The following is a 24,509-nucleotide window of genomic DNA, read 5'->3' as shown; positions in this document are numbered from 1 at the left end:
TCTGGACTCCTTCTGGGAGATCTGTCTTTTTTGGACATTTAACTTCTATTTTGACTGATCACACCTAGACTAAAAAAAAAAAAAAAAAAAAGGAATGAAAATAGTCTGTCTTTCTTCATTCTTTGCCCAATCACCTTTTGCCATAGCACAGATTTTCTGGAACTTCTGTAGTCTGAGAGAAGAGACAACGCTTGCAGAAACTAAACTACTTTTTCAACAGTGAAGGCAAATGGAACTGTGCACGCTGCTGTCAGGTGATGGTTGGCAGTAGCTAATGAATAAAAATTTACTGTACAACCATAAGAAAGTATATCAGAAATGTTTTTTTATCAAGAAGGTTTTCAGTGATTCTTTTTTTTTTTTCCTTGACATCCTGAATTTTTGTTGATTCAGTAGCTATGTAGAGAACTCCTGATGTTTGACCTGATTTTTCTTCATATAAAAATTACTCCTGAGTACCAAAGATGTGGGTGTTATTTTACAAATTATTTTAATGACCCAGCAAGTACATATTGCATGAATGTGAAAAATTATTTCTGATTAGAAGAAGGAATGAATCCACAGACCTTCCTTATTTATTACAATGATATTTTGTATTAATAGTACAGATTTTAATACAACCCAGGAAAATCCCCTTTTTATATTTGTGTAGACGTGCATACTGTAGTTTGTGTACATTCAAAAATATGTAAGCAAGAATACTGCTTGATTTAGTATACAGTGTTTTGGACTAGTGAATTGCCTAAAGACAGATAAACTTGCAAGTAAGAGTACAATTTCCCTACAGGTCTAGGTGAGAATGTTAAAGAAATTTCTGAAAGATGAAAAAATGTTAGTTCACCTGATAAAGTGTCAGTTATGAATGGATTTCATGTTTTGCATTTTTTATTTTAAGCCACGTGGAAAAATTGACAAAAATACTAGGCAGCTTTTAATTTTCCTGTCCTCTTTTAAACTTTGATCAGATAATTCTAGGAATCTGAAAATCTTTTTTCTTTTGCCTACATTTTGAAGTGAGATACACTTAAGATTAATTTCAAAGGAAGAATATTTAGGAATGTGTAATGTAAGGTCTTTGGGTAGTTGCTACAATCATTGGGAAAATTCAAGGGATTGACAAGTTTAAAAGTTCAAATTATTTTCTCCAGTATTGATCTGACACCCGGAGAAATCTATAAAGTTTACATTCATGTAGCTAGGTGCGGAAGTCAGCTCTGTGTTTTAACTCCTTTTAATGACAAGTGCTGGAAAATTATCTGTACTTCATACATAATCCTGCTTTTTCAGGTCTTACATACATGGTTTTCATTTTTCCTGTCATCTAGAAAAAGAATGAAAACTGAATAAAACTTCATTTTCACTTTTTCATAGGTTATGAAGGTGAAAATTTAATGAAGATCTTAAAAGACATTGAGAACAGCTCTGAGATTTTGCTGGACAGGTGGAAATTTGAAGTAATGCCCAATGATAAAGACGAGAAAGGAGACCCAGTGCCTTACAACATCATCAATAATTACTTTTCAATCGGCGTGGTAAGACTCATACATATTCTTAAATGATTTTAATTTTTTTTTTCTTTTGCTTTGAAAAAATATTTGCATTTTTTGGCTTAGCTTGAAGAGTTGTTGGTTACAGTTCATTTACAATGTTACTTTTGTAGTGAAACGAATACTTAGATGACTGACAATGATTCAGCAATTTACATAAATTTACATAAACACATACTCAAGACAGATTATTTTTTTTTAAAGATCTACCTTTCCATCTATAAAAAAGTTATTTGTGTTGTTCCTAGTACCTTATGAGTGGTTATAGCTCTAAATTTAATTAGCATTATGAAGTTCCTACAGAAATATAAACTCCTCACGTAATAAGAGCTCAAGTGACATTTTCATGTGGATCTTTAGGATTCACATGAGCTATTATATGAACTATATGAGCTATTAGAGGAACTTATATATATATATGAACTATATATCAGAACTATATATAAAATAATTTTATATAATAATAATAATAATAGCATTATAATAATAATAGCAAGTATATTCTTGGTTCTGTCATGGAGTATTCACAGTTTGAATGAATTATGAGGAACAGCGGCGTGAGAACTCTTAATGTCATAGGAATTCCAGCTTGTGCTTCTCTGTGATTTCCCATTGGAACTATGATCCACACTGTATATATAGGTGGAATCAGAAAATCTAGTCTAACTCCTCATAAGTCTGTTGCTTTGAATATGTTTTCAAACATTTGTGGAAGGGGGGCTTTGATGAGGTCCATATTTTGCAGAGTTTAATTTACTTGATTACTGTGCTTCAGTCTTAACAAGGTTCTGCCACAACTTTAAATGGTTATATGGAAATTTTTGCATGTTACTTGCAGTTCAGTTTTTATGTAATACTGATCATCAACATGCAGACACTTTGTTCCTAAAACCATTCCTTGGTCTCTAATCCTGTATAGTTTTAATCGCTGAAAAATAATCATTGTTATTTAAATAGTAATAATTGTTAGTTTTTTTGCTTGTGTAGTTGGTGCTTAGCCTGTCTTGTTTAAAATAAGTGCAGAGAGCAACTAGATAAAACAGAAATAATTTTTAAAAAATAGTGTAAAAAAACCATACGAAGGCAAAGTATATGCACCAAAACAGAAGCAAACACTCTGTGCTGGGGAACAGAACATTTTTGGTGACTTAGTCATAAGAAAATACTGATGCTCAATGATGAAACTGATGAAAACAGATTATTCAGTTTCTTTGTTGCCTACGGGGAGCTCAGTCTAATAGTCTGATCTTTTTCTTTTTTTTGTAGCTTATCTCTAGTTTCTTCAACATTTTCTTGCAAAAAAGTGTTTTCTAGGCATCTGATCATGTCTATTACTTTTAACACTGTTCAGATAAAATGTGAGAATTCAATCCAATTACTCCCTTTGTTCCATATTTCCCTGGAATTTTAGTGCTCCCAATGAGGCAAAATGATATATTTCATGTTTTATTGGTACTGAGTGGAAAAGAGGAATTAAGTCGTGTCTTGCAGATGATACTTCCATTAAGAAAAATAATCTTAACAATAGCATGATTTCATATAGCATATGATATAGCATGACAATAGCATAAATTCATATGTGATTTGTGATTCATTGCTAATTTCCGATACTCTTCTTAACAACTACCTCGTATCTCACTTGGGTTTCCATAGTTTCTTCTTTCTTCCTAAATGTAAAACTTATGCTTACTGAATTACATCCTCTTTTAATTTTTTACCGTTTCTCTAAGGCACTACAAAGAATAATGGTAACCTTTAACATACTTCATATTTCCTCATAGATTTCTGCCAAGTAACAGGCACAGTCTCTAATAATTATGAACAGAACCTGCTAAATGGGTTTTGTAACAGAACAGCAGAAATGACTTTTGACAACAATCTCGATGTCTACTCAGAAAAGCAGAGGGACAATAATATTGCGCCTGACTAGGGGCTCTCACTGTTTTCAGACCATAATTCAAGTTGGAAGAAAATTCAGGAAGTCGCTAGTCCAATGTCTTGTTCTAAGCAGGGTCAGCTATAAGAGTGAGTTACATTGTTGACAGTCTTATCCAACAGTGTCTCAAAAAACCTCCAAAGAGGAGATGGCACAACCTCTCCAGGCAACCTATTCCTCTGCCTGACTTTCCCTATGATGGAGATGTTATTTCTTGTATCTGGTCTGAATCTCTGTTGTTTCACCTTACACACTTTTCCTATCCTCCCTTTATACGTCATTGTGAAGAGCCTGGCTTTGTTGTATTCATAACCCCCCTCCTTGTAGGTATTTACAGATTGCTGTTATTTCCCTGAAGCCTCTTCTAGACTGAAAAAGGTCTGTTGTTTATTTATTTATTTATTTATACATTTTACACTGATAAAGATCAAAATTTCCTTACTTGGATAGAAGATTGCTAGGGTAGATGATGTTCAGAACACTGCTAAAGTTGAGCATAACATCTACTGCTCTCGTCATTTTATCAGAAAGAATCAGAATGTAATTTACTCTTGGGAAGGAAAATCCTTTGCTAAGTTGAAAATGAACATTTCACAGAAACGTCTGTATCTGAAAGGTTGGATTAATATGTTCAAGCCAAAAAAAAAAGGTGTGTTTCTACCACACTGTATGAGTTCTGTTACCTACATGAATATATGTACTATATGTTAGTACAGGAAAACAAGTAAGAAGCAAAGTGAAATGCAGTAGCTGAATATACAGTGTTCAATGTGATGAAAGCGCAAAGCACACAAGCATCAGCCAAGCTGTGTGTCAGTTTCAAAGCTGAAGCTAGAAAACATCTAAGAGCAAAGTAGAATGAGATAAAGATTTTCAAGTGCTCACATCCATCATTCTGTCAGGATGGCAAGATACCAGAAGAGAAGTCCCATCTGCTTCCCAGTAGAACTGGTGTCATTGAAACAAGCTGAATATCCAAGAAAAAATGAGTATTAAAGCAATCAAGTCAAAAAATGAGTATTAAAGCAATCAAAGAGAAAAGAAAAAAAGAGGAAAATTTGATTTGCTGGCCAAACATAACAGATATAACAGAGATAACATTAGAGGACAAATTAACAGCAATGACAGAAACATGAAACATCAGGACAACTATCAGAAGGAGGATACTGAAGTACAATCACTGACATATTTTGGAGAAAATAAAAATAAGCTACGCAGTGTGCCTTAATTGTCTTATGTTCATGCTAGGTTGATGTTATCGTAGTGATAATGGAGTACTGATCTTATTAATGCCAGTGTTAGTGTGTTATCACAGGCTCTGTATTCCAGACAGTCAGGTTGCAATGCCTTTCTACTGTTGCTGCAGGAATAGAAATTCAGTCATGTTATATCATTTAGCTAAATTGCTGAGGGTGTCAACAGTTTACTGGAGGTGAGTGTGTGTGTAGACAATATCAGCTTGTGCATATTAATTGTCACAGTTAGCCTTTTCCCCATGGATAATTTACTTTTTTCACTCACTCATCTGCTTACCATTAATGGTGAGTCAACAGATATACACAGACAGTTGCTTCAGATAAACTTGTGTGTTGTAATACCGTGGAACATCTGATTTATTTTATCCTTGCTATTTCCCAAGCCTGTGTTTTAAAAAAAAAAAAAAAAAAAAAAAGGCAAAAAAACTCACTAATCAATTATATACCATGTTGTCTTAGCACAGAAAAATATTGTCACATAATTTAGAAATAACCCTTCAGTTTAATATTTCAAAAAAACAAAAAATTGAAAAGCTATTTTTTCAAATAAAAGAACTTACAAATCTAATCTCAGATTTTTTTTCAAGATCAAACCATATTCGTGGAATAGTTATGGAACCACAGCAACTAAAGATTCATAGCATTAATTGCAAAATATACCATGGATATTTTATATATATTAATATATATGTTAATATACCAGTGGATTGGTATTTTATCCATGAAATTCAAACTAAATGTATCCAGATAAATGCACACAAAACAGGTAATCATGAAGGATGGTGAAATTTGCTTACAATTGAGCAGTAGAACATAGAAAGAACCTTGATGATCAATGGATAGTGAGGCAAGCTCTCACATAACTCCAAAAAAAAAAAAAAAAAAGAAAAACCAAACAACCTTACAAGCTGTATTTATTACCTGCAAGAAAGTCTTGCTGCAGCATGGATCACATAATGGCACAATTAAAAATTTTACAATGTTAAGATCTCAATAACAAAGGTCTTATAAACCTTAGGAAAAAGTAGCTTTTTTAGATAATAAATTAAAATTGAATGACTCTCAAGGGTGTTCGTATCTTATTGGGAAGTTATTCAAGAATGTTAAATATATAAGACAGTTACAATGCTTTCTTTTAGTGTTTCTGAAATGATTTTCTCGAAGTGAGACAAAATGTGTATTTTGATAAAAACTTTTTCACTTATAAATCATTAAATGATTGGTTATGATGAAACATCAGAAACCTCATCTTTCACCAAGTGCTTGGTATAAAAGAGCATGTGGAATGAAAATAAGCTGTCTTATACACTTAGGGATAGGAAGAATGGGAGAAGAAACTTCGGTTACTTATCCTTACAGTGCTTTCTCTCCAAGCTGGATGCGTGAGAAATGATTCAGTGTTTTTCTCTATCTGCACTTTCTCTACTACTTAAGAAGGGCAGAGGAACTGCAAGAGTCCTGGGAAAAAGCCGTAACTACTCAGGATGCAGAATGGTGGTGGAGCTGCATAGACAAAATAACTATGGAGATTTAATGTTTGAATTAGTTGATTAAGAGCTCAGAAAACTCAGAAACAGCATGAGCTAGGCAAAAAAAACCCTTTCAGTAATCATTCATAATCAGTTATGAAGTTATGTTCACCAGTAAGGAATAGGAAATTCGCTTATACTCGTTTTGAGATCTTTTTTTGTAACTAATTTTTGGTTGGCTTGGTCAATAAAAGTTACTGGAAAACTGGCAAAATGTCCTGATTTTCTAGGTCTGGGAGTTTGAGCAGGGTTGTAGCTGCCACATATTCATTGGCAATGTAAAATATTAACAGTAATAATCAGTCAAAAATTATAAGCCTTCAAAAAAAATCTCACTGTTATTTGATATCTTACAACAAACCTTTTTTATTTCTAATAGTAGGATAGCACTTTAGAGAGTCTTGGTAACAGCTTTGACTGGAGCAAGTAGGTATTGGATAGGTGTAAGCCGAATCAAAGACACAAAGGTCGTCACATGGGTTGCATCGTTCTAAACTGGACACTTTTGCTAGAGCCTGATTTTTACATGTAATTAAGCAATAAAATTGAAAATGTATTTAAAAGGGTAATGACAACAACAAAAAAAACACAAACAGCTTTTAATTGTGCTCAGACAATAACTGGCCTCAAGAATGCTAAAAATAATCTGTATTCCAAACAATTAATTTATCTCCCATCGACTTCCTTTATATAGTTAGCTTTTCATGGTGCTCTCTATTCTTTTCACTTTTGTGAGTAATAATGCTGAAAGAAATTATGAATTGATTTGCATTGCAGTTAAGATGAAAATCCTAACGTAGGTTTTTGTGAAGCAACCTTAATTTTGAATTTACTGTTCTGTCACTTAATTAGAGTTTAGCCTTTACAGAGCCAAAATTATGTCAATATGAATTGGTAGTGGAAATCTTACCATGGGTATTTTCTTTGTTGTTGTTGTTGTTGTTTTAAAACCAGCAGTAAATTTATCTGAGGTTAATTGGAGATAAACTCTTAACACTTTTTTTTAAACTGTTATAACTACATAGGGTATTATAGAGCATATGCTACAAAGCCCCTTACAGCTCCATAATTAGAATGTTGAAGCATAATAAACCAAACTTGCAAATATCTTCACTGTCTTTTAGTACAAGTTTATACAAAAAGAAATCACCAGGATTGATTCTAAGGCAAATTATAGATAGTGTGGTGCAGTGCAACATTCCTTATGTAAAACATCCATTTATTGGTGTCAGTGCAATATTCAGTGTGTAAGAGTAAATCAAATACTTGCTAGCTAGCCCTTGGTCTGACAGCTGAGTGTATGCTTTAGCCTTCTTGGAGTCTTTATGAATGATGCTCTTCTGCATTCATTCTTTAAAGTGTCATTGCCAACAAGATCACGCTGCTTACCCAAACTATTTCATTAGAACAAATTACTTACATTGTGGAAAACAACTGGCCTATTTGTACTAAGATGGGCTTTAAATATGAATTTTCCAATGTTCCTTCAGTTGATACATGTGCAAGCACGTACGTAAAGACATACTGGAGAGGAAAAAGGAGTGTAATGCTCTAGGACAATAATTAAGACAATAACTTAGAAGAAAACTGTGATATCCAGATTAATGTTCCATCTGTTGTTTTTGTCCATTTGATTAACATGTGTGGCAATTCAGAAACTTCCACTGCTGTGAATGACTTTTCTAACATCATTAGATGCAGAATTTGAATGCCAAAACAGAGCTCATGCAAGTAGAATACCTCAGCCTTTCATTCAGTCTCTACAACATGTGATATTGATTTCATAGCAATATGGTTATATTCTGACTTGGATGAACTGCAGTGATAATGTGTTTTGCAAGTGTATTTAGCTAAGACAGTGAAGATTTCTGACTATGCCTGGAAATGTTCTGTAAATTCTTTGCAATGTAAGCCAGTATCCCATGCTATTTTTGTTTTGTTTTGTTTTATTTTTGTTTCTTTGCTTCGTTTTGAAAGCTGTTATAAGATAGATGGGAGATCTTTTTCTTACTAGTAGTGTTAGACACAGAATGTGTTCTCTGAAAAATTATTATCAGAAAGTAGCAAAGGTCTATGACAAAGACAAGCGTACTTTTATGACACCTAATATGTTACTATCCAAATGCACTATCAAATAGAAATTTGCATGGTTGTGATTTAATATCCTTCAGCCTTAACCAGTCGCTTAGAGCCTCTTAGTCTGCCAGAGGGGAAAAATATGACTGCTTAATTCTCATAATCATAAATTTGAACTTGTTAGGGGTCTACTTCCCCACCAAGTCATTGTGCTCGACTTCCATTACATCTCCTTAATTCTTTTTTTTTTTTTTTTTTCAAAATTGAAAGAAAAAGCTTGCAGAAAAGCCATGTATTTGGCTTTTCTCATAAAAGGACATTTCATTAGCATCAGTAGAAGCTTTGACTATTAGAATTTCTGATCATAATTGTGAAAGTCTAAGTAGGGTTGTTCCTCTGACTGATATTATAATCCCAGAGTCTTCTATTTTAACTTTGTTATTTTGGGATATATTAATTTCTACAAATGTTGTTTTGTTATGGTATATATAATTTACAAGAGGAAATGAATTTTAATTTAGTGATAATCATATATCCTGAAATTTGAAAGCCTTATATCGTTTTGCTGTTTATAGTGGCTAGAGAGATTATTTTAATTAATTTATTTTTTTGAGCAATGCATGAAGAAATTCCTATGGAAATTTGCTGCTTAAGCCTTGATTTAATTCAGAACATATACATATGTGTATCTGAGAACTAATTCCATGTGACATCTGAGTATGTGGTTAAGCATTCCTCACTTAGCAAAGTACTTAAACACGTGGTTAATTTTTTAACCATTTTCTACAGTTTTATTAATATGATTGGACAAATGCATATATTTAATTCTGGACATTTGGCATAAGCTAGTTAATTATTCTAGTGAGGTTTGTGGGTACACATAACTAAAAATCATGTTCATCGGTTTGCCAAATTAATATGAATATAAACACATGCTTAAGTGATTTTGTGAATCCTAATAATAACTTTCTATGTGCTAACAGAATACTGTTATGTTTTGCAGTATTTCTGTGCCAGGGAGGGAAAGAAGATTTCATGATAAGCAATGTCATCAGTTTGTAATCCAGATCTTCCCCTCCACCAAAAACAAAGAGTTAAGAAAATCAGAAATTTGTCTATGGATGAACATAAATATAATTTTAAAAGAGCTGTTTTGATACTGGGTGTATCACAGCACAAGCTTCAGTTCTGTTGCCAAATCTGTAGAAGTGATTGTTCCTTAGCGAAAAATCTGCTCTCTTGTTGAAGGAGAATGGTCTGAAGGAGCTTTAATCTCTGATTTGAAACACTGTCTTATCCAGAAGTCACTGGTAGTTTGATCTGTAGTTACCTTCAAACATTACTAATCTTTGACAAAATTAGTTATTCTTAAAGATTTTCACAGTTTGCACATTAGAACAGTCTTTAGTCTTTTCAGCTTTTGTTGCTATTGAAATTCTATAAAGGATTTTGACATGGCAAATAGAGGTTCCAAATGGCTATTTTTTCCATATTAAAGAAAGTCTCAAACACATAAAACATGCTGTGGAAAAGCGGATCTGTAGAGTAATTAATAGATCAGAAGTGGTAGAAGTCTCTCTGATAGTTTCCCCCTTGCATGTTCTCCCTAGACAGGGAGAATATATAATTTTCATAGCTAGAAATAATCAGCAATGAAGTTGAAAATATGCATATAACAACACTGATGTTGGCATTTCCTGCTATCTAGTTTCCATCAATATGGATTTAGTTTGCGTTGTAAATTTCTCTGAACACTATTGCTTCTTCAGGATACCCTAGAAGGAGACTTGCATTTTGCTACATGTGCAGCTTAAAAGATACATTCACACAGAGAGCCAAAGATTTCACTATATATCACTTTACACTATTTTGCTAAAATGTGTGCATATGCAGGTATGTTCTGCAACTTCCTAAAAAATGTTTATTGTATGGCTAGATTGAGAAGTCTGTGTTAAATTTCCTTTTATCACAGACAAAATACTGAGGATTGTCTTGGATTCACGGTAGATTTTTTATCAGGATCAGTGAAAATACAGTTTTGTGGACTGTATTTACATTAGCAATTAATTTGGTTTACTAGTAGTACAGCAATTCATGTTCAGACCGTTCTGTCTACAAAACATGTGGTATGGGAGTCTTCAAACTCTTCCCTTGCAGTGAACTTTTCTGGCATGTGTTTGTCCTGAAGTGACCTGAAAGACCTGTCCTTGCTTCATCTATGTTTCCCTGTATTATGGGACAGCACAGGGTTTACTTCGTAAGATATCTTGCTTCAGTCTTCACTTCAAGTAAATTGCAGGACATGGGGACAGTTAGGAGATTTGGTTTAAAACTTCGCTGCTGCTTCAGCAGTTTTTCTATAAATGTGACAAAGTCATCACAGGAGTGAGTATAGCTTCTACTTTCCCTTTTTTTCCCCTCTTCCTTTCCACTACAGATTTTTTTTCCACTTGGCATTTCAGGTGTTCAAAATTCTTTTTCATTTAACTATTCATTCTGAGGTTAGAACAATGCTTAATAGCCTGAACAAAGAAAGACTCCCTTGGTTTAGATTTATGAGTAGCTCATGCACTTGCTATCACTTATACCCATTCCTGTCATGCTAAATTATTCTTTTGGTGCGCAGTCAATGCCTAGAAAGTATCTTGTTTCTTACAGTCAGTAAAAACTCTAAGAAGTATCTTTGTGATATCCTTTGGTATTTACCTAAATGCTTGTCTTTAATTTATAAATGATTTAAAAAATAGAACAATTTGTAGAATTGAAATGACTAACATTCAATTTCATGATTATGAAAGTTAATTATATTATATAAAATGCAGTGAGGCTTTATAATTGTACTGAATGGATACTATGTAGGTGATTTTGTGGGCAGAAGGGCAGTAAGCATTCTTCTAGCGCTTTCTGTCTTAGTTTATGTAAGTAGAGATTTTGAGTCTTGTGTATTCAGGGCTTTTTATTGTTTTGTTACTGCTGTTAAGTTTCTTTCTCTAGTGCTTGTGCTGATTTTTTTTTCCTTTTGTTTTCTTAAAGGAAAAATGTCTACAAAGCAACCTAGGCAACAACTAGTGTTGCAAGTGACAGCTATAAATGAGAGTATTTGCTTAAAGACATAATTAATCGTCAGTGAGCCCAGAATGGCTCCTTAGCTAAATGCAACTAAATCAGTACACAGTGTATAATTAGCTTATAACTACATTAGTCCTGGTACAATATTATTCATTATATACATCAAGTATTATTTTCTCTGTATGAAATTTGTAATTTACTAAGTAATGATTTAACTCACTAGAGTATTTCATTTATATTATAGTTTATAAAATTGTGACGTATGTTCATCATCTTAGGTGCTGTTATTCTTAGTTGTTCTTAAGAAAAATGTGAAGGGTATCAGAAAACATTTACAATATACAGACTGAGAAGCATTTGTTTTCAAATTAAATTGAATTTTTGTCTTCATCTTGATTTTGTAATTATGTTTGTAACTGATCATAGGAATGCTTTGAGGAAAAGTGAAAAGCAAACATACATCATATTAAAATGAATAATAAGGTGAATAAACTTTTAAGATTGTTCATGAGCTTCGTGCTCAGCTTAAAATAGGACAAATCTTACAAATCTGAGAAAGTAACTTGGAGGAAAAGATGAGATCTCAGAGATGTCTGAGACTAGCAGTGGAGGTCAACTGTATCTGAAAAATGTATGCAGACTATACAGATCATAACTTAGATAATGTGTACATTGATACCTTAATCTAGATAAGCCACAGAGCATGTCTTGACACACTGTATGTACACATGTTAAACTGTACAGTTTGTTTAATACTGGACTTTCCATGCTTCTAGTCTGGCTCTGTTCAATATGGAGCTCATTCAAAGGGAGAACATTCACCTTTTACTCATACCGGTAAAGATCCTGTCTCAGAACTTTCATAGGTTGTCACGGAGTTAACTAGATCAATCTATGCCCATGACAGGGGAGCAGAAGGCCCCTGGTACCCCCAACCCCACAAAATGGGAAGGGAAAAAGGAAAGGGGTAGGGAGATGGGAGCTGGGCTCAAGGAAGGAAGGAAAAAAAACAGTGGCAATGATCTATGGAGAAAAACTTGTTTTACTAACTATGATATCGGAATGCAAGATAACACAATATAATACAATCTAATTGAAATTGAGACGAATAAATAAGATAGAAGAGAGAGGGTTCCTGAGACTGAGTCAAACCTGAAAAGCTTGGAACGGCTAGGAAAGCAACCTCCAGCACCCACTGCAAGGCAGTAAGAGACCATCCTACCTGGAAGGGCCAGATCCCATGACTTCCATAATGTGTAGGGATAGTTACATGGAATTGGAGCTTTAACACTTTAACTCCCAGTGCACTACATGATGTTACGATGCGGAATACTGAAAACCAAAAAACAAAAAATGACACAGGTCTACTGACTCTTTTCAGAGTGCATCTCTGTAGCTGAGAGTGACCAAAGAAATGATGATTATGGTGACTGAAGTCACCATAAAAGTCTCCACTGGTGGCATAAAGTACACTTATTTATGAGAACGCAGTATAAAATACAATTTATTACAGGTAACAAAGAGGGATATGCATTTTATATGCTTGGTTTTTTTTTGAAATAAAATTAGTAAATATTTAACTATATATGTTTAAGAAAAATTTCTTAAATGAATTGATTGCTTAGAATTAGAAAATGAACAGACTGTGATAGGCACTGGAGCTATTTTCCCTCTGCCTTCTAATTTTGATTTACTCAGTTTAGAACTGTATCTGTTGTCCAGGTTTAAAAAAATGCTGATAATACTACAAAACTAATCTGTGGTGTTGATCCTCTGGGTGCACGATGAATACAGTATGGTGCCATTTTTATGTGTTTTATGTACACGTAACTATTGTGTTTTGATGTTATGATAGAGAAAGATGAATAAAAAATGAGTAACAAAGGTGTTCTGGCCACAGAGAGAAAACAAAAAAGAAATGAACATAGAATCCTGAAATTTGAAGAATTTGAAGAATCCTGAAATATCTGAGAAGGTTTTATGCCATAAAATATATCAAAATAATAATAGATTATCAGGCATTGACATTGTGTAACTTATTGATTTTATGGTTTATCTTACGCAAGGGGGAAATACAGTGGGGAAAATGACTAATAATTCCAGAGACCTGGAATTATCTGCCATTTAGCATTATTTGCTTATCTAGAAAATCAATAGTTTAATTGAGATTCCAGTGGTATAAAAATATTCTTTATGTATCCAGATCTGCATGTTTTCTACATTTTTTCTATGGCAAAGTCCCAGAAGGAACATGATTTAACTAAACTGAAAGTGGGCAGATTTAGCCAAGAAACACTTATTATTACCATCTGAACCAGGTGGATCTAGAAGCAAATTATGCAACATAAGTTATTCCATGTTCTTACTGGAACAATTTGTACTGCAGACACATAGCCAAGGAAGCCTCTGTTCACTGTTTGTAATTTTACAGTCTCTTCATTTATACCAGAGTTCTGAGTGCAAAACATAGCACACTTGTTGTTTCTGTGACAATCCAAGAGTTCTTGTGGTTGTAACGTGCCAAAGAATGGATCTTAATTGTAGCCTCCGAGTTGTCATTTTATATAACTACTTTTGGTACCTCTGAGGTTGAATGAACTGATATGGAACACTAGAGTAAAAGTCCTAGGACAAAACAGTCAGTGCTTTTCCAGTTCATCCAACTGCACTCTTACCATACAGGATGTTTTCATTAATAACCAAGAGCTATGCAGGTCCATTAACATGTGGTTCAGTACAATGCAATCACATGCACCTGTACCTTTGATCAACACCACTGAACCACATGTATAACCTCTTCAGTAATTGTATCATGTACACAGAACTTCCTTTCTATGACAGGGTATGGTGCCACCTCAGTAATGATGTTCCCATTTAGAGAGCTGTCCTTGGCATTAAATTCAGTATTCCTGATGTGGGATCACTTAATGAAACCACTGCTGTCCCTGCAGTGAGGAAGGAAGAGCTTCTCACCTGCTGGATTGCTTGGGGTATTTGAAAATGCATTTCTTGCTTTTCTTTTCTACTTTTTTTCTGTGGTTTTCAGAGAGACCTGATTTCCCTTTTCCCTATAATTTATAATTCATAACGTGGGTAACTGAACATCACAACTGGCACCAATTGCTTCAGAGCTGGTGATGGTATTAGGCATTTACAGTAGCTGCATAGTGTTTTTACCTCTTAAAAACTCTGCCAGATTTGTTTCAAATTTACATTATTCCAAATATATTACATTTTATTTCATTACTTCTTTCTGAAGTAATCTATCTTTGGCATTCACACAAATCAGGTAGTCTAGAACGCTAAGGAAACAGATGCTGTTGTCTAGAGAAACATGGAAAATTGTAATTCTATGAGCTTTTATACAAATGGTATTTAGAAGCAGCAGGATACAGTAAACTATGAAAATTCAGGCTTGCCACCTTGACTAAAGAGAGAGCAGTTAACAGCACAGCCTGGGAAGTCAATTCTGAGTCTGACAAGGCTTATCTAGACCTCCGCATTATTTGCTTTCCCTGGGATAATAGCAGAAAAAAGGTCTGTTCTTTACATTTGTAAAATCCTTTAGTTAGTTTAACTAAGATAACAAACAACTCATCTTGTTTGTGAAGGCAAACTTCACATCAAAGGGATGATGTCAGGAGGCTATTGACATTTTCCTGTTTGAAAAGGTTGTCTGTCACCTGACATATCAGACTGGTGTATCAACTACCTGAAATATCCCAGCCACTTTGACTTCTACTAGTTTCTTTCACTAATTTATTTTGTTCTGCCACTTATACTAAGCATCTTAGGAGACTGAAAGGAGGAAAGATTGCCAGTGTCTAGGCAAAATGCTTTATTAAGCTGAAAAGAAACACGGTGACAGGAGATTTCTTTGATAATAGTTCTTCAGTTCAAGAAGATAACAGTTTAAGTAGTATTTGCTGTTTTCTTTGCAATGTATCTCTGAGGAGAGCTGAGCATTTTTTGAAGGAAAAAAAACAACAATGGGAGTCTAACGAGGCAAAAAAGGTAATACTTTATGATCATTTTTGAAGTTATTAGATTAGTAAGTACAGACTTAGTTAAATGACATTTCTCTTCTTAGGAGTGTTATTGACATTTTGATATGAGACGGAGAGACCTTTAATGAGATCTCAATCAAAGGTAATATTTATATAATGATACATGAATTTGTAAATGCTAGTCAAATAAAAATCCTGTAGTCTGTTTTGGCCTTCACCTTATGGAAGTTTGTACAGGTCATAACATGAGAAAACTCAATGAATGACAACTAATGCCCTCTCGCTTGACTGTCTAATTATGTCTAGCTAATTGCATGAGTTAATGTTTGAAGCTGGATCTTGAAATGTAACTTAATCTGTCAACCAAACAAAAAGAGTGGAAAAAGATACTAAAATTTTCTCCTTGCTAAATGTGCAATCTCCTTAATATTTGAATTTACAGTGATCTCTATTCTCATACAAAATAAAACAATAAAAACAAACAAACAAAAAAGAAAAAAAAAAGGAAAATTCACACTAGCATATGTTATGTGCCAGAGAAATGAACAAAGAAGTAGACAGGTCCTTAAAATGTATATTTCAGACCTTTGTTATTACTAAGTATTTTTGCTAGAAAATACTTTGATGTTTTCTTACTTCTAGCTGAAATTAGTCTCTTAATCTTTGCAGTGGCATCAGAGGGTAGAAATACATACAAAAAAAAAAAAAAGAACAGTGAATTTCTAAACTACTTGATAAAAAACATCTAAACTGCTATTTCACCTCTGCTCTTGTCTGTTACTTAAACTTTTTTTATGGATAAAGCACACCAATAGTAATAGTGAGCACACCAGTTTTAATACCCAGGAAGATTTGATCCTATGACAACATTGAAATTTCAGAGCCCTGTTGTGTTATGACATCAGTGGCAGAGAGAAGAGTTGAGGATGTCAGTACCTGTTATACTTACCTAGACACTAGAGACAACAGTCCTTGCTAACAGTACTCTCCACCAAGTTCCCAACCTCCGAGTGCTCTGAAAAGAGGCAGAATTCATGATCTCTGTTTTACTCATAGCTAAACTGACTTCTCAGAATGCATTCAGAAAGCTATTAGTGGAATTGAGAACAGGGAGAACTCAGATCTGTTGAATATCAGGCAAATTTTATGTAGAAAGAAACACTTCTTTCAGAATACTTTCAACTCAAGTAAAGTCCACTCCCCGTGCGTGGAATAAAATTATTATTTAATTGCCATAAATTCCTTTTTGTGCTTCAAATTTATATTGCTAAATACAGATAATAGTTACGTGATTCTTGCACTTCTGATCATCTGCAACTGATTTGTGCTGTGGATTTTCCTTCAGATGGATAAAGATACATACTACATTGTCTGAGCAGGAGCTAAAAATCAGAGTAGCCTTCTTCATGTAATACTGTTGAGTGCAGATAACAGATCAGGACAGGGATAGCTTAGGGACACACAGTCACAGCATCACTTACCTTTTTTCTTATTACATCTTTCTTCTCTGTATTTATAGTTTAACTGGTGTGTAGATTGATATCATTCTTTCTTCAGTTCAGCGACCACAGGTCCAGACACTTGGAAAAAATGCCTTATAATTTTTGACCTAACAGTACATACATATACTTATTATCTCTTGTAGTCTTGTAATTCTTCTCCCACAGTGTCTTCAAAACTTAAAGAAAATAAATTCCCTAAAACATTTCTGGATATGACACAAAGGAATATTGCACTTAAGATTTCACAGTTTCTAAACTATACAGCTTTTGAAGATGTAATGAAGTGATTATAAGGGAGTTGTGGTTGTTGGTTTTTTTTTTGAAACACTATTTTCAGGCTTATTGTTACTTAATGTAATTTCATCTGCTTGAATGGGAGAGACTACTGATGTCTCAAGAGGAAAATCTGGTTTCCACGGCTTTTAGAAATCTGTGTCCCTTCAGTCTACTCAGCTTTAGCTAATTAGGTTGCTCCAAAAGTGATGCATCCTATTTATTTCTGTGGAAACTGCAATGTATACAAAGCACATAATAACAGTATTTGATTGAGCAAATTCTCAGCTACAGGACACTATTTTTCAACATCCAAACCACAGTTAGCTGTGTATTTTCACTAGTGATGAATGAGAGCCTGCATGCTGCATATGTAAAAATTTGCACCAGCAAAGTTGACCTACTGTTGCTGTCACCACTGCTGAAATATAACCATCCACTGCTCACTGTGCTCACATCCACTGTTTGGTCACTATAAACATTGAACCAACATCAGTGAATGTCAGTGAGTACGATTTTTTCCTCATGGAGGAATTCAGTTCCATCCCTTTGCTTCATCGGCACTTCCATGTCAGGCGCCATTTTGTCAGACTGCCTCTCTGCTGCCGACTGTCATAGCAACAACATGTAATGGAATATTGGTGGGAAGGTTTAACCTTTGCTGCCATACACCACCATCTGCCATCTCAAACATCAAGGGCCAACATAATAAATTAGAAGACATTAATTTTGGAGAAGCACATGTGAATAATTATAACATTTAGATTTTAATATTTCATGTCAATTTTTTTTTCAATATTCATTGAGTGGGTTGTTTGTTGCTTTTTTGTTTTTATTTTAAAGAATTTCAGGAAAAGGGAAAGTATGCAGAAAAGTCAAGTGTCCGATGAAATATTTAGATGAGGCTTACAATGCAAAACAACGCTTAATCTTATCTACCCAATATTACCTTTCAATTTGTACATATGGCAACAATGTGTGTGTACATAAACAAAACAAAAATCATGAGACTAATGAATTTGGGCCCCTGTAACTGCTGCAGTTTACTTGCATTTTATATGCAATTGCCAAAAATTTAACTACTTTACCTCATTTCATCTTGTCACACCAGAACTAAGTACACTTAATGTCACTTGATCCACAACTACATTTGTGTTACAAGTTATCTCTTAAAAAATGACTCTCATGAATAATGAAAATAAATCCCTTTTCTACTCCCAAAGCAAGAGGTTTTAAGTGCTACCACCTGGCATCTTAGCAAAAGATCATAATAAGCATGTTTTCTTACAATAATTCATTGAGATGGTACATGGTAAGAATTAACAAATTTCCACGTTTGGATCCAAATTAGAGACTCAGCCTCTACTCAGACAAAAATCAATAACAGCATTGCCTGACCAAGGCATAGACAGTTACTGTTAGAATCAGGATTTATAAAGTCTTTATTTATCTTAACTGCTTCTGTTTTTGTTCATTCCATAGGAAAATAAAGTGAAACACCTCTTATTACCCCTTTTATTCTGCCTGCTTTTATATTTTTTCATATATCTGTATTTTCTGTCTTCATTGGTATTCAGTCTGACACTGTTTTTCCCTCTTCTTGGTCAATTCATTTATTCCATAGAATCAATTTATTATCACCACATTTTCACCACCCTTTCTTTTTAATTCTGTCATTTATCTGTTTCTTTTTTGTGACAGGAATTGTTCTTGAGTAACAAAATCAGTTTCTAATTCCATTTAGCTAAGCAGGTTCAACTGCTTTGTATAGATATTGAAGCAGTCTAAAAGTGGCTAAAACAGTTTTAGCTTAACCTAATTAAACTAAATCAATTTTGACCACTCTTTAACCACTTTAAAAGCAACCACACAAATGAGTGCATCAATTTTGTCTAAATTAATTTAGATAAATCAGCACATTTCACATTTCTAAACCCTTGTAAACCCTTTTTCCCATTTTTACTCATCAGAACATAGAGTTCCACAAACTGTTTTATTGTTCTTATATTCTAATATCTGGGCCAGACTGATTCTAGAATACCTCTGAAAATTGTTTCAGATTAATAGAATGCAAAATACAAGTTTTCAAAGAATTTCAAAAAATTTATTCAGACAAACTCATTGCACAAAACTGTGACTGACTAAATATTGGGGCATAAAATGTATTCTTGGAGGTTAAATTCACTATGATTAATGAATGTATGCTTCAGCCTGTCAGAGAGGTTAGCAGGGCTTCCCAGATACTAAATAGTGCAAATTACAATGACTGTCACAAAGAACATACTTGCTAATTAATTTATTATCTGGATCAACTTCAGTCTTCTCTCTATTCTCTTTTTTTTTTTTTTTAATGGCTAATATTACATATTTTCTTTTTTAGCACCATCATGTATCTAGAAATGAAGGATGGAAATTATAGTGTAAAAGACTGTATACCCCAAAGCAGCAATGAAAAAAACCTAATTGGCCATATTCAGTAATTTTGTGAATATATGAGTTGTTCTTAGATAGGTAGATATGACACTTGAATTTCTTCTGAGGGCAGCATTGAATGAAAGTAGAATGCTCTGAATGCAGTCTTGCTAAATTTGTCCAGCTGTGGCATCCATATTTCAAAAAGGATGCTAAAAGATTCAAGGAAGTTCAGAAAAGTATAACAAGAATGGTTCAGATGGTTTGAGAGTTTTATTGCAACAGACAGCTAAGAGACAACTTGATCGGTCTATACGTACCTTAATTGGTAGTCAAGAATCCGTTATGATAGTGAGCATACTCAAGACATAAAACGACCCTAGACAAATAATAAGTCACTGATATTTAAAAATGAAGATTAAGAAGGGAGACGTGCTGATTTTTGTCACTTCATCTTTCAACTCAAGCCAGTACAGTTCAGTTTTGAAAATATCTATATCTTGGGAAGAAATCTTATTTTTTTCATTTAGGAGTAACGATGTTGACTTTTATTTCCTGTTTATTCATGATTGACTGGCAATCATCAGTAAGTGGGACATTTTCCACATAGTTAACTGTGTTGAGAGTTCACTTTCCAGAGAAAAGAAGGAGGGCCCCAGAGGTGTACAACACCTGGCACCTACTGTGGCTGGGGTACTGGGAACTGCTGTGTCCCTGCCAAAGCTCCTCTGCTTACCTGCAGTTGCTTGCTACTCTTGCATGCATGCTGATATACTGCTACATGTGATAATGGTATAGCATTCAGTTTTGGACCCCTCACTACAAGGAAGACATTGATCATGTCCAGAGAAGGGCAATTAATTGCTGAAGGGTGTGGAGCACAATTCCTGGGAGAAGACTCAGGAAAGTCCTCTATTGTTTTCTACAACTACATGAAGGGAGGTTGTGGTGAAGTGACAGTTGGCCTTTTCTCTCAGGTAGGTGGTGATAGAACAAGAGGAAACGACCTCAAGGTGTGCCAGGGGAGACTAAGGTTGTATATTAGGAAGAATTTCTTCTCAAAAAGTGGTTAGGCATAGGAGCAGGCTGCCTAAGGAAGTGGTGGAGTCACTGTCCCTGGAGGTGTTTAATAAAATGGAAAATGTATTGGACATGGTTTAGTGGACAGTTTTGATGATAGGTGGAAAGGTGGGCTGGATGATCTTAGAGGTCTTCTCCAATCTTAATGATTCTGTAATTCTATGATAGCAATGGGAAGTCTGTATACAGCATGTTGTTGCATGTAACGTGGTATACATGCAACTCAAAGAAGGCATAGTCTTTTGAAATCAGCAGTTGAAAGTACTATAGAAAGTACATTAGTGAGATTTAATTGTAGTGTAATGTAAGATAAAATATTATGATGTTAGTGTCACAATGACTAAGCAACTGGTTTTTTTTGGATTCGTAATCTGGTGAATTTTTATTTTCTCTACAGCCAGTTATAGTGAAAGGGAATTTTTTATATAACGTAAAATGTGTGGAAAACTAGCAAATAAATTTCCCATTTAATTCAAAGCTAAAATATATAACTATTTGATACTTAGAAAGCAAGACTACTTGATTTGAACTGTATTACATATATCTACATCAAATGGTTCGTAATGTTCCCAAGCAAATTCTTTAATTAAAAACACATTCAATTCCTTATATGTCCTTCTTGATGACATTATGTCAGCCAGTCTTTTCATCCCATACTCCTTTTTCTTTTTGAAATCACCCCAAAAAATGACTGAAGCTGATATGTGCCATGTGGCACATGTTATTTCAAGGCTGCTGGATTTAAAAGATGCAGTTGATTCATGACAGTTTAGAAGTGGTCTTAATGACAAGAATAATTTTTTATTTCAGAGAAAAAGAATAATTGAAAATGCTGCAGAAAAAGTACGTATGTGAAATTCAGATGAAAAGCAGCACAGAATAATTATAAGTTCTTCACCCTTGGCTCACTGCATAAACTGTGTGGTGATCTGTCGTTTTGTGTACCATTTCTCTTTAACTATATTTGAAGTTAAACAGCATGTATGGTGTCTTTTTCTGTCAAGAAGAGTGACAACTTCTATAATTCCCTTGTTTCACAGAGTATAAATATTCCAATGACTGTTTTGATGTCTACAGTCGTTGAGTTCTAACATGTATATTTATTGATTCCCTCGTTCTGATAATTTATGGTCAGCTGCCAGAAACAACTAAGCCTTGCAGTTAAAGATGTTTTTTCAAGGAAGACTAAAAAAAAAATAAGGTTTTAATGTAAAACACATGTAAAATATCACAGATTTCATGTATTTTAATGGTAGAAGCAGACTGGACAATTGATAATCCCTCGAGAGGTGACTTTCTGCAAGACCCTGCCTGATATTAATTTACATAAAATTTTAAATTCAGAATGGAAACACGGAAGTGCTGCTAAGAAAACTTTAGCACTAGGATGTATTGTGTATCTTGGTTGGTCTGGTCAAGCTAGAACATCTCAATACAGGCCTAATGTTCTTCCTGAAACTGTGTAACCTCTCTGGTTGGATTGTAACACCCCTGGATAACTGCAAAGAAATTTTATGCTAACCTGCATACATACTGAGAAACCAGCAAATGGATTTATGATTCTGTCTCTAGGAAAGTTTTATACCTGATGTAGCACTCTGTAGCAGAAGCACAAATTAGTAGTGTTAGCTGAAGTATTGCAATGGCTACAAGATCTGAAAAGAGGTAGCTAGTGTCTCAATTGAATGCATAATGGCAATAAAAAATAAAACCTACAGACTGTAGTTTTGCTTGCAGTAAGGCTCTTTGTAATGCAGTCAGTATATAAAGATGTCCTTTGCCAGTGCCAGTGAACTGGTTAGAAGGGCTATAGCCTTCTCATTCCCAGTGGTGTGCCCAGAGCAATGTGTATTTTACCTTTCTGGTGTTCAGCAAATTCAGTGTCACAAATGTTTGACTATAAAGGCACAATCTTGTTACATGCACAAGTTTATCATAGGCTTTTGACACGAGTTTGTCCTGCTTTAGAACAGGAAGAAAAGTTTGGTTTCTTGTAGAAAAAGTCTTAACATTACACAATGTTTTTTTTTTTTTTTTTTTTTTTTTTTTTCTGTGGTCTGTGAGCCAAAGAGCTGAAATATCTGCAGCTTGTGATGCCATCAGGTAGATGACAGAGTCGATATGATCCTCTCCCTATTGCTTTTCCACCCAGCTGACTGAAATCTTATTTTCTGCTTTATCCAGTCATTACTACCCTTGAAAGTGAATGATTGACACAGGAGCTTGACAACCAGGGTTTATTTTGTCACGTAAGAGTCAAGCTGCAACCATTCTAGTAGTTTTTACTCTTAGGTCATGAAGAGTAAGATTCCTCCATAATTTCATCATGAAAATTGCCCATGGAATTGTAATGTTGTCTTAGGCTGTTTATAAGCTATATCAAGGAAATTGCTAGGTTGTTTTTTTTGTTGTTGTTGTTGTTGTTATTGTTGTAGTTTTTAAGTGTGTTCACTGCAATTCTTTGTTTCACTGGACTGCGTATGTCCTGGGTGCTAAAAGTTGAAAAGCACAAATCCCTATTTATACAGATATTTTTTCTGTGGTGTAACTCTCACAAAGTCAGCCAGATGAAGTAATTATTTCCTAGAAAAGCCAGGGAAGTTTTTTCCACCTAGGCTGTCTAATGAGCTAAAAGTTTGTGTCCCTTTATCTGCCTGAAGTGCTTATGAGCTGCATGATTCGATAGTATTTGTCAATAGTAATTATAGCATTAACTAATTAGCACTCACTCCTGAGTCATAAGCTCTTGATTAGTGGGGTTTTTTTCTGAATACAGGGATCTGACCATAAAGTTTTTTAAAATTCTGCTGATTTTATAGATATGATAAAATGCTGAATCCCACAGAATCCTTAAAAAATTGTGTTAAAATTCCAACTTATCTGGTCATCAGTCTAATAATTAAACTACTGCAAATGATTGTTGAGGCTATTCTAATGTTAATTTGTGAATATTCTGTGCGACTTTACACAAAAATATGAGGCTTTTTGTTCTCATCTTGCACTTGATCATGGTTTAAATAATGTTGTTGCAAGCATCTAAGTACAATACAGCATTGAACCTGGATGAGGTATATTCAAGTATGAAAGGGTACCAACCAGCACTGTCACTGTGCCACGTAGACATTAATTTCCCACATAAAGGTTTTACTAGCACTTTGCATGTAAGTTGTATAAATTGTGACCAGCTGCTTCCGTGTGTGGTGTGTAACTGATGGGAACATATGGCTTTAATTAAGTAGACTATTCTAGCTGATTTTTAGGCATCTTTCCACATGGCATACAATATTTGTTGAATCCAAATCAAATTTCACAGCTGTCTCTCGAGATAAACTGATTGACTGACATGAGCTGCTTTTAAACACTCTGTCAGGTTAGTTCTCATAACCTCAAGAGATTCAAATGATAGAAAAATTGGCTCAGCCATTTTCATTGATGCTCGTATTACTAGGCAATGTATACATGCATATATATACGCTTCACGTTTCAAGTTAGCCTTAACAGATTTCTATAGCTATTGATGCTATATAATATGAGGCAATAACAAATTTTTAAATAACAAAGAAATCTCTGTGTTTTTCTGATTTGGTTGTATTATTTTGCATGGCCCAACATACCATACTTGACACCAGTCTGAACTTCAGCAGTAAGGACAAGCATAGCAATTATGTAGTGGAAAAGTATAATTATCAAAGTGCTTCACTGGGTCACTTCATTGTAGAACTGGCTGATGTTAGTCATGAGGAAAAACAAGGAGAAAACCACCAAATAAAATTCTTGTTTTAAATAAGAGTTTGCTCATTTGGTGAATAGGTGAATTGCACT

At 34.3% G+C, this 24,509-nt stretch overlaps 1 protein-coding gene across 4 annotated transcripts in view; it reads left to right on the top strand.

Annotated features, from left to right (window-relative positions):
- Positions 1-24,509, top strand: part of DGKB (diacylglycerol kinase beta) — a 328,785-nt gene that overhangs the window by 135,528 nt on the left and 168,748 nt on the right. For all 4 annotated transcript variants that reach the window (XM_052695392.1, XM_052695389.1, XM_052695393.1 and 1 more), the window contains one exon: positions 1,372-1,532. In XM_052695392.1, the coding sequence (XP_052551352.1) occupies positions 1,372-1,532 (161 nt within the window). The remainder of the gene's footprint in view (positions 1-1,371; positions 1,533-24,509) is intronic.

Source organism: Tympanuchus pallidicinctus, unplaced genomic scaffold (assembly GCF_026119805.1).
Source record: "Tympanuchus pallidicinctus isolate F22 unplaced genomic scaffold, pur_lepc_1.0 scaffold3, whole genome shotgun sequence".
NCBI lineage: Eukaryota > Metazoa > Chordata > Aves > Galliformes > Phasianidae > Tympanuchus > Tympanuchus pallidicinctus.
The sequence above is the reverse complement of the archived record's forward strand: the minus strand, read 5'-3'. Positions and strand labels throughout refer to the sequence as shown.